Source organism: Macrobrachium nipponense, chromosome 30 (genome assembly GCF_015104395.2).
Source record: "Macrobrachium nipponense isolate FS-2020 chromosome 30, ASM1510439v2, whole genome shotgun sequence".
Taxonomy (NCBI): domain Eukaryota; kingdom Metazoa; phylum Arthropoda; class Malacostraca; order Decapoda; family Palaemonidae; genus Macrobrachium; species Macrobrachium nipponense.
In genome coordinates, this window is record NC_087218.1 from 3,924,527 (window position 1) to 3,936,487 (window position 11,961).

The 11,961-nt window shown below is 36.4% G+C and overlaps 1 protein-coding gene across 1 annotated transcript in view; it reads left to right on the forward strand.

Annotated features, from left to right (window-relative positions):
- The first annotated feature begins 5,572 nt into the window (after positions 1 to 5,572).
- LOC135201960 (protein-S-isoprenylcysteine O-methyltransferase-like) overlaps positions 5,573 to 11,961 on the forward strand; it is a 31,403-nt gene continuing 25,014 nt past the window's right edge. The window contains exons 1-2 of the mRNA XM_064231241.1: positions 5,573 to 5,623; positions 6,140 to 6,205. Coding sequence (XP_064087311.1) covers positions 5,573 to 5,623; positions 6,140 to 6,205 — 117 coding nt within the window. The remainder of the gene's footprint in view (positions 5,624 to 6,139; positions 6,206 to 11,961) is intronic.

Sequence of the window (11,961 nt, forward strand, 5' to 3'; positions counted from 1 at the left end):
GCTAAGGTCCAAAATTATATCATATATCCCAGATGTGTCCTGTAACCCGAAACACCCTCTGTCCACAGTTTGATGGTCCTGGAAACAGCAGTTCTTATGCTGGAAGCCGAGGGCACTGTCGTGCTCTCCGAGTGGGTAACCAGCATAACTTCTATTTGATCAGTTGGCCTCGGCACCCAGGAGAGAGAGAGAATGAAAACAGATAGCTCAGAGAAGTAAAGTAAAATGCGAATGAGCGTAACATCGATAAATCACAAGAATTGATAACTTGAGAAATGCATTGGTTAGAGAAAGACTCAAAAGCATGGTGCTTTAAGACATCAACAACTGCATCACCGTAAGAATGACTATTTTTCAGTTTTACAAAGAAAGACACAAAAGGCTTTGAGCCTTGGCAGGACAGACCTCAAGAAATGCTCAAAAGTAGCAGGCACAAACTTCTGCCACCAGCACCAGAGGCGAAATTGGAAATTTCCCGCAGAAATAAAGCCGCTGGTTTGAGCTTATCTGATCAATACTCTCATAGTTCAATCTAGTACATCATTTCCACACTGAGACATATTCCCTCTCGTGTAGGTCCCTGAGCTGGGTGCATTTATACAGAGTTCAATAAAATCCCAGTGGATCTCTCTTGTCCAGGGTAGGGGAGACATGACACGTCCACCCTCCTCTTGCAAACCCCGGGTGGGGATGGGGTAGGTAGGGGAGACATGACAGGCAGCGGCGGGTTCCAGCACAGCGTAGCGCGGGCCATCAAGCTCGTTACGCTATAAAAGGTAGCGCCGAGGATGACTTCGAGCTCCTGGTCTCTGTATTTCAGAGATAGGGAAAGAGATTGACTTTTGAGCAGCATTACCTGAGTAGAAGACTTACTATTTTTCATTTCCTTTATTAGAATAAGTAAGCTATATTTTTTATTAGACTTAATTTGTCGGTATTATTTGACATCCACATTATTTATTTTTCACATTTACATCCTAATAAATAAATGACAAATATCCTATCCTAAAATTCCTGTATCTTTAATTCGACGCGAAACACCTTTTCGGACCTTTTTATGCTTTTCCATAGGGCTTCCCTTACCCCAACAACAACAACAAGAACAACAACAAAAGCAACAACAATAACAACAAAGTAGTTTGTAGGCTTACTCCCCGAGTAAGCGAAAAAACACGAAACTTGTTCGAAAAGAATAAATGATCAGAAACTAATTTATATCAGTTTCACATCATTCCTCTTTAGAGAAAATTTTGCAAATTCAAATTGGAGAATTCTCTTTAGAAAAAGATAATCACGATATTTTAGTAAAAAAAATTATTAAGGGAGACAGACGAGGAGTAAATCCAGTTGTTAGCATAAAAAATTAAACTAATTATCATATTGCACGAGAGGAAATTATATAATTATTATTTTCTTTTTTCTTGCTGTTATGGGTGACGACAGGAATAATGTGCGTGTTATGCATGTGTGCATGTATGTATGTATGTATGAATTGTGTTTGTGTGTGTATACATACATATATTAAACACGAACTGATCTCATTTTTTTTATTTCACGAAGGAAATTAATTATTCGACCCGTGTGCTTCCAGATCTCCAAGTAATCAAAAGCGTGTTTTGTGAACATCTGTGTACAACCAAGTCACCTCTTTGGATAAACTAAGTCTTCGGCAACACTATGTTATGTCATGCACTCACCAATGTTCAAATGTTCATGCTTGTGTATGTAAGTTGCCCATATTTAGATACAGCACCTGTGTGCACCTGTAAAATTATATATATATATATATATATATATATATATATATATATATATATATATATATATATATATATATATAATATATATATATATTGTGACAAAGTGGCCTAGAGTATCTGGGTCTGGACAACATTAATACTTGGTGCACGAAGTAGCCAAAGATCTGTGTCTGGACACCATTAATATTTGTTAACCCAAATTACCAAGTATCTGGTTATTTCACTTACCATTTGTACTTGTTAGCACAAGAGACCCTTTTATTCCTGGGTCTGGGATACCCTTTGTACTTAGGGCACAGTTTGATCAAGTACTTGGTTATTGCTTACCTCACTACAGCCAGACACCTGACCCTTCATCACAAATACTAAACGACTGAATACTCTAAAAGTAACAGCGATCCCTTATAGAACTGAACAGTCAAGAAAACAATCAGTCTAAGTTCATTAAAATGGATGTGAGGCAATCTTAATTAAAGGGCATCACTCCTTCTACAATGTCAAATCTAAGTATTTCCCTGATTCTGATTTATTTGTGGGAAACGGCACAATTACCACTCTATATTTCTACCTAAACCAAATAAAATATAATACTGGTGGGGAACCAAAAAAATAAAATGCTCATATAAATTTTAAATATAAAAATTTTATTTCTAAATTCAACATTTATAAGTGAAATTCACAATCTCAGGGAAATTGTTATTACTTAAAAACAAAAGTTTAATTAATTCTTGAATTAATTATCAAGCAAAATTAAATCAAAGTTTACCAAGAAAATTAATTTAATTAAATCATAAAGCAATAATTAAATTTGAAATGAAATTTAATTAAATACAAATTAATTTGCATGTGTTAGATTCAAACAATTACACAACAGAATATTATTCAAACTAATTAAACAAAATAAAGACAATGCAAAAAAAAAATAATGCATAATATGAAAACAATTAAAGCATTGACAGTACAAACATTAAGCATATAAAAATGGATATGTCAAAAGAACAAAGCAAAAGAAAAATGTATTGAAAATGATAATTTTATCCAATGGTAAAATAAAACCTCGAAGTGCACTTCATTACATTTATAAAATACCTGTATACGCAGCTGCAGCTTCTCACTCAAGAGAAAGGCCTGTTACACACTTTTACACTTTCGTGGGAGCCTTCACAAAACCAATAGAAATAATACTATGTTCAGATTCCGCAAACAACACATATTTTACTAAGAATTATATGAGTGACCTTCTCAAATACAAATGTAAGTTACATTATTACGTTAATGAAACACTCACGAACGAGCGAGCGCGAGAGAGAGAGCTTTGAGAGAGAGAGAGAGATCCTATCCCTCACGCCAGCGGCTAGGTCTCGGAATCTAATGAATAGTTCTCTATCTCCATATGCGTATCGGCATATGGGCAGTTAGCAAGACGAAAACATATTACATCATCTCTATAGGGATATTGAGTATGGGGCCTCTTTTGCTATGTTCGCATCTTTCTATGAACAAGGGCCCCTTGTTTAGTTACAGGCCAGATTGGAACTATAAAAAAATTAGCTTAGGTAAGGTATTCTCAAAATGTGAAAAACAACCCTCTTCTGTTACTCTTTCTCTCTGTCTTACGTACATTTTTCCTCTCTCCGCCTTATGTATGTTTAAAAATGAAAAGTTACACTCCTTAACATGTGTTTATTTTTTAAATGTGGGATCTGCAACACCAAAAACATACATTTCATAACATGATACACAGGTTCTGAGGTGAATTAATCATATTACCAAAATTATAATTGCATTACAAAACTTACATTATAAGATTCCTCCCCCAAAAGATTAGTTATTCTGGGGTAATCCAACAATTCACAACGGGATAAATAATCGGCAACTACATTGTTCTTACCAGATATGTGCTCAACCTTCAAATTATACTGTTGCAAGCAGTCTTTGATTATGTTTTTCATCCGCTGTATAAATTACAGGGGATTGTGATCAGACAACACTAAAACTTCTTCATTCCTAGGTCTGTTCACATACACTTCAAACTTCTTTTAATGCTGTGTTTAAGGCTAGAGTTTCATTTTCAATAGTTGCATAGTTTCTCTGATGCTTTTTCAGTTTCGAAGACAGGAAACACACAGGGTATAGAAGGTTATTTTTATCTTTTTGAAGCAGAACAGCTCCAATTCCACAATCAGAGGCATCAACTTGTATCACAAATTTCTTATTAAAGTCTGGAGCTTGAAGCACTGGTCTTGAAGTTAAAATGGCTTTTACCTTCTCAAAGGATTCTTGACATTCTAGAGTCCAAACAAACTTAGCTTTGGGACTAGTTAAGTCTGTCAAGGGAGCTACTATGGCTGAGAAATTTGGACAGAAACAACGGTAGAATCCAGCCATGCCCAAAAATCTTTGTAGCTGCTTCCTAGTAGTATGTGGGGTAGCCTTCCGGATACCTTCTACATTAGCATTCACCGGAGCGAGAAGGCCTTTCCCAACTTCAAACCCAAGGTACTGAACAGTCGCCTTCCCAAACTCACTCTTCTCTAGGTTGACTGTTAGTCCTGCCTCTTGTAGTTTCTTGAAAACTTTCTTCAGGATCTGCAGATGTTCTTCCTACGTTGTAGAGTAAATGACTATGTCATCAAGGTATACACCTACTCCTTTTATAGATCTAGCAGTTGATCCATCACTCGTTGAAATGTGGCTGGTGCATTCATCAGACCAAATGGCAGTGGAGTATACTGATACAATCCAAAAAAAGTAATAAAAGCTGACAGTAACTTCGCATTTTCATCTAAGGGTATCTGATAATATCCCTTCAATAAGTCTATCTTGGAAACAAACTTGGCTTGCCCAATATTATCAAGTAACTGATCTATAAGAGGCGAGGGATAATTGTCAGCCATACTAATGAAATTCAGTTTCCTATAATCAGTACACATCCTAAAGGAGCCATCAGGTTTCTTCACTAACACATATGGAGAACTGAAGTGACTTGAACTGGGTTCTGCTAATCCATGTTGCAGCAAATACTGAACTTCTTTCTTCAGAACATCTCAATGATAAGGTGATAAGCGATAAGCTCTTTGCTTGAATGATTTTCCATCATGATTTTCTTCCCAATTTTCTGCAAGAATCTTCAAAGGTCCTCTCACTTCTCTTCCAACATCATCTCATTAGGTGAACATCCCATGCTTTCTTGATAAGCATTCCTAACTTCAAATAACATTAAGGGTAAACCAACATCCCATTCTCTTCCTGACTCAGAACAATACTTTGTCAGCATACTTTTCAATGTCTGGTGGAACCTTTCCAGGGTTCCTTGAGTTTCTGGATGATAAGCAGTTGATAACTGTTGTTTTACCCCTAATAAGTTCATCACATCCTGGAATAACTTGGAAGTAAAGTTCGTTCCTCTATCACTTTGTACAATTTCTGGTATACCAAACTTTGAGAAAAACTCCACTAGTTTCTCAGCAACTATCTTGGCAGATATGTTTCTAACAGGGATCGCCTCAGGATATCTGGTAACAGGACACATTAATTTCAACAGATATTCATTTCCTTTCTTCATCTTCGGAAGTGGTCCAACCATATCTATAATCACCTTGTTAAAGGGTTCTCCTCTATAGGTTGTAGGTGGGCTTTCTGAATGGTTTCATTAGGTTTTCCAGCTATCTGGCAGGTATGACACTCTCGACAGAACCTGCTAACATCTTTATGAAGTTCAGGCCAGAAAAAATATCTCATGATCTCCTCCACAGTCTTCCTGATTCCCATATGTCCAGATTCATGAGCTACTGCTACCACTCGCTTTCTCAATGGACATGGAATCAAAATCTGATGATACTCGCCTCATTCAGCATTCCCGGGTATATCTGAAGGTCTATACTTCCTCATCAGCAAACCTTCCTTCAGATAATAACAGGTAGGAGTTTGTTGCATCTCTTCCTGATCAACAACTCTGAAGAACAAATCAGCTAACGATGCATCCCTCTTCTGCAAGTTCATTAGCTTCTCTCTTGTTACCTGTCCAACTTCAAGGGTTGAACTATCAATATCTGCTACCTCAGCTACTGTAGTTTCACTACTATCTTCAGGAACGCCTTGACTACTCGGAGTCTCTTCAGGAACAACAGATTCTTCATTTTCTTGGGAAATCTCTTCTCAGTCAGCTCCACGGGAGGCATCACTCCCCTGGAACAATTGTTCTAAGTTCAAAGATCCTTCACTTGATCCATCTTGGGCGTGCAAATCCTCAGTTTCTTCACCAACAGTCGTAATTCTCCTCATACTTCTGGTAGGTACACAACTAGGGAACAGGTGGGGATTATTCTTCTCCAACTCTACCTTAGGACTAATTCTCAATGGTTTGTCTGTCACTATAGGACAAGGAACAAATGGAATACCACCAGCTTCATTACCCAACAGAACATGTATACCTTCCACAGCCAGTGAGTCCTTTACAGCAAAATCAACACTCCCTGTCACCAATTCACAGGACAGGTGTAAGCAGCATATAGGAGTTACTTCCTCTCCTCCTGTACCCTTCAAAATAACTGAATCTCCAGTGAGATTCTTCTCCAACATTGGGTGAGCACCATGTAACACCACACTATGGTTGCTCCCTGTATCATGTAAAATCTTGACTGGTACCTGCACACTCTCTTCTTGAGTTGCCAGTGTACCCTCATAGATATATGGCTTAAAGGCCTCCAAACTGCTCAGCCACTCATTGCTTGAAGTTACATTTCCACCGGTTGCTAAACACTCAGCTTGTTTAGTTTCAGTCCTCCCTGTAGTCGGATTCTTTCCCACATTGTTCTTAACAGTCTGTTTGACCTGGTCACCTCTTACTATTTGACCAACAGGCTTGGACTGCTGATAATTCCAATAACACTCCTGACTGAAGTGTCCTGCTCTTCCACACTTAAAGCAGACAACATTAGGCTTTTGCAACTGCCTTGCAAAATTAGATGAGGATTTCACATTAGCTTGCTGAGAAGTATTATTACTTGTAGGTTTCCCATTTATAAAATTGTTTCTGAAACCTGGATGAGACTTAAAACCCGTGCATGGTTGATTCTGGTACTTGACATTATAATTGCGCCAGCTACTAATTATATTGTAGTCTTCAATCAATGTATCAGCTTTGTCAAGTTTTTTAACCTCTCTCGCTCTCAAATAGGCTCATATATGCTCAGTAATACCTTTAAAATATTGCTCTAAAACAACTAACTCTTCAAAAGTTGTAACTTTAGCTGCCTCCAACCATCTTTTAAAACACCTCACTTCATAAGCGTAATCCAAGAAAGTTACTTTTTCATCCTTTCTTAAGTTTCTGAATCTTTCATTGTAGTACTCTGGGGTAAACTGGTATACTTGTAGCACATTATGTTTGAGCACCTTGTAGTCTACACTGATCAGCTGTTAAGGCTAAATAAGCCTTTACCAATCAAGACACTTTGTAGCAAAACTGACCATATATCTTCTGGCCATCCCATACCTGAAGCCACTTTCTCAAAGTGATCGAAGAACTCATCTGGAGCCTCTTCAGTAAACTTAGGGATTAACTTCTGCATTCTTACTACATCAAATGCAGGGTCTTGATTACCATGGTTAGGGTTAGACAGTGTTACAGGTAATGTGGATCTAGCTCTTATCAATTCCATCTCCCTTTCATGTCTTGCAATTTCTCTTTCCTCTTTTATCCTTTGCCTTTCATCTTCTGCTGCTTTTTCTTCTTCTCTTTCTCTTCTTTCTAGTTTTTCCCTGTCTATTCTCTCTCTTTCAGCCTCCATTTTCAGCTTAATCAAACTCTCTTCTGCTTCTATGCATCTGAGTTCTAACTCTGCATCACTTTCCTCTTTCTTTTCTGCTTGCTTATTTATAAGATCAGCCTGTGCTACATTCAACAACTCTTGAGCCAGTTCTAACTTATCATCATCAGTTATTCTGCCAGAGTCTATCAATGCTTGCATGGCAATGCATTTGATTTCTGCTTTTATCATGCTACTAGACACATGACCACCACATGCTACTGCTAGAGAACTCCGCTGTGCCTTAGTCAGAATAGTTTCAGATAACACTTGGATGGAAGGGGTTGCTAAAAATTCCTGAGTATCAAATGGAGCCATTTTTCTCAAATACAATTCTTACAATAAAATGCAAAAACAAATATATGGCAACTCTTCTAACAAAATATATTTCTAACACCACCAGTATAAGCTAGAGTGATAATGTGATTTGTTTTCCTCCCTGGTCTCTGGGGATTAATAATACTTGGTACATGAAGTGCCAAATATCCCGGGTCTATGGGCACCATTAATACTTATGACGAAGTGGCCTAGAGTATCTGGGTCTGGACAACATTAATACTTGGTGCACGAAGTAGCCAAAGATCTGTGTCTGGACACCATTAATATTTGTTAACCCAAATTACTAAGTATCTGGTTATTTCACTTACCATTTGTACTTGTTAGCACAAGAGACCCTTTTATTCCTGGGTCTGGGACACCCTTTGTACTTAGGGCACAGTTTGATCAAGTACTTGGTTATTGCTTACCTCACTACAGCCAGACACCTGACCCTTCATCACAAATACAAAATGACTGAATACTCTAAAGGTAACAGTGATCCCTTATAGAAATGAACAATCAAGAAAACAATCAGTCTAAGTTCATTAAAATGGATGTGAGGTAATCTTAATTAAAGGGCATCACTCCTTCTACAATGTCAAATCTAAGTATTTCCCTGATTCTGATTTATTTGTGGGAAACGGCACAATTACCACTCTATATTTCTACCTAAACAAAATAAAATATAATGCTGGTGGGGAACCAAAATAATAAAATGCTCATATAAATTTTAAATATAAAAATTTTATTTCTAAATTCAACATTTATAAGTGAAATTCACAATCTCAGGCAAATTGTTATTACTTGAAAACAAATGTTTAATTAATTCTTGAATTAATTATTAAGCAAAATTAAATCAAAGTTTATCAAGAAAATTAATTAAAATAAATTGTAAAGCAATAATTAAATTTGAAATGAAATTTAATTAAATACAAATTAATTTGCAAGTGTTAGATTCAAACAATTACACAATACAATATTATTCAAACTAATTAAACAAAATAAAGACAATGCAAAATAAAAACATAATGCATAATATGAAAACAATTAAAGCATTGACAGTACAAACATTAAGCATATAAAAATGGATATGTCAAAAGAACAAAGCAAAAGAAAAATGTATTGAAAAAGATAATTTTATCCATTGGTAAAATAAAACCTCAAAGTGCACTTCAAAAAATTTGTGAAATACCTGTATATGCAGCTGCAGCTTCTCACTCAAGAGAAAGGCCTGTTACACACTTTTACACTTTCGTGGGAGCCTTCACAAAACCAATAGAAATAATACTATGTTCAGATTCCGCAAACAACACATATTTTACTAAGAATTATATGAGTGACCTTCTCAAATACAAATGTAAGTTACATTATTACTTTAATGAAACACTCGCGAACGAGCGAGCGCGAGAGAGAGAGCTTTGAGAGAGAGAGAGAGAGAGAGAGAGAGAGAGATCCTATCCCTCACGCCAGCGGCTAGGTCTCAGAATCGAATGAATAGTTCTCTATCTCCATATGTGTATCGGCATATGGGCAGTTAGCAAGATGAAAACATATTACGTCATCTCTATAGGGATATCGAGTATGGGGCCTCTTTTGCTATGTTCGCATCTTTCTATGAACAAGGGCCCCTTGTTTAGTTACAGGCCAGATTGAAACTATAAACAAATTAGCTTAGGTAAGGTATTCTCAAGATGTGAAAAACAACCCTCTTCTGTTACTCTTTCTCTCTGTCTTACGTACGTTTTTCCTCTCTCCGCCTTATGTATGTTTAAAAATGAAAAGTTACACTACTTAACATGTGTTATTTTTAAATGTGGGAATCTGAACACAAAAACATACATTTCATAACATGATACACTGGTTCTGAGGTAAATTAATCATATTACCAAAATTATAATTGCATTACGAAACTCATATTATAAATATATATATATATATTATATATATATATATAATATATATATATATATATATATACATCTACATACATACATATATATATATATATATGTATTATAATATATATATATATATATATATATATATATATATATATATAGTCACATAATACCAAGCAACTACCTTTAACAAACTGCATCATCATTTTAGCCCGTGGATTAAAGCTATGACCTACGAATGCCAAAGTCAGTTTATTTGCCAAAAATCATGCGCTGTTAAAAGCTAAAACGTGTCACTCGTCAATGCCCTGAATCTTAAATGGAGTTTTATTACAAGAGAAACTATGCTGTCCAAAAAATCAATTGCCTCTCTGTCCCTCAAAAATAAGAGAACATACGCTACAAACTCTAAATGCTTTCTAAGGCGTCAAGACGGTATTTAAAAATATGCCTCTCGTGGCAAAATTTATTTTATTGCAAGTACAATTATAATCTTAGATGGTTTCCATTGTTACTGGAGACTCGCTAAGTAAATTGCAGTTGTTAGGAAAATCGAATACTGGGAATTATTGTGCTCCATTCTTTCAAATAAATGCCCGTTGAATTCATAAAGTTAGTTACTGATTTTTAATCGATTACCTACTCAAGTTAGGGTGGAAGGAAATTGTTTGTATGGTGTTTTTACGTTGCATGAAACCAATGGATTCAGCAACGGGACAAACAGCTTTACATGACTTTCGAATCATGTCGAGAGTCAACTTCTATCACCAGAAATACACATCTCTCACACCTCAATGAAATGCCCAAGAATCGAACTCGCGGCCACCAAGGTGGCAGACCAAGACCATACCGATCACGGCAATGAGGCGCTGGGTAGCAGAAAATGCTCGGGTAAATAACTGCTAGAAGGCAAGTCTACTGTACGGACTTTCCCTGCAATGACCTTTTCTTTGTTAGGAAAATAAAATAAAAAAACGTAGCTTATGTAGCCGTGTCTAGCTCATGGAAACCATTAAATATTGCAGGCTACAGGGTTGGGTTTACCATGGTGTCAAAGCGTTATTCGCAAGAAGACTGGCAACAACATTGTGCTGTCTTGGAATTGGTAAACTTCAGCAACTTCCTGACTTCTCCTTTGTTCATTAACTATGTGGCATTTACTTGACGCAAGTTCAAGGCGACGACGATGATGATGATGATTATCGTTTCTCCACCGTTCAAGGAGAGGCTGTCTTTCAGTACCAACGATATTCCGATATTCTTCTTGAGTGACAGTGGAGACTGCTCTTTTTTTGTAAGGTTTATTTTCTATCATGTCTATGTTTATCTTGCGAGGGCCTCATATCAGCCTCATTCCGGCTATCAGGTGGGTCCATTTATTTACCAGTTAGTCAACAGTCTTCGTGAATGACCCTTTCTTGTGTCATGGCCATTTCTGAGCAGATAATTATGTCTCATTTTTTCTCCAATGTGACTGAATTTTTCACACCTTTTCAGTCCATGGGGTATCTTATTTGATAGTCTAGGCGTCGTGCGGTACTACAGTTTGTCATCGATATATTTCATCTTAGCTCCAATATTCTACATTTGTTATGGATTTATTTATTACATATTTAGCCCCATTATTTTATATATACCATCTAACTATCTTCGAAAATGATGTGAGACTAATATAGAAAGTGTTGCATTAATATTTTTTGCTATCATATACTTATGTAGTCAGTTTTAACACGACCATACACACACACACACACACACACACACACACCACACACACACACACACACACACACACACATATATATATATATATATATATATATATATATATATATATGTGTGTGTGTGTGTGTGTGTGTGTGTGTTATTTTACATTTTCTTATATAATGAAACACTTGGAAAGAGCTAACTTAAAACTTCGACCCAAACAAAGGATTAAGCTGAGAAATTTATGAAAGTTTCGACAGCCTCTTGATTCTTTAAAGAACAGCTTTACAATCTTATAAAGACTTCAGAAAAACTGCCGTGTTCTCGGGTCAAGTCTCTGGACGAAAGCAGCTATCTTCTTTTGCTGTAAGGAGGCACAATATGCTTACTCAAATTGCGACCTAACAGTATGCGTGATAAACTGTACTACTGGTAAGTGGAACGTGTCTTATTGACGGAGAATGGAGA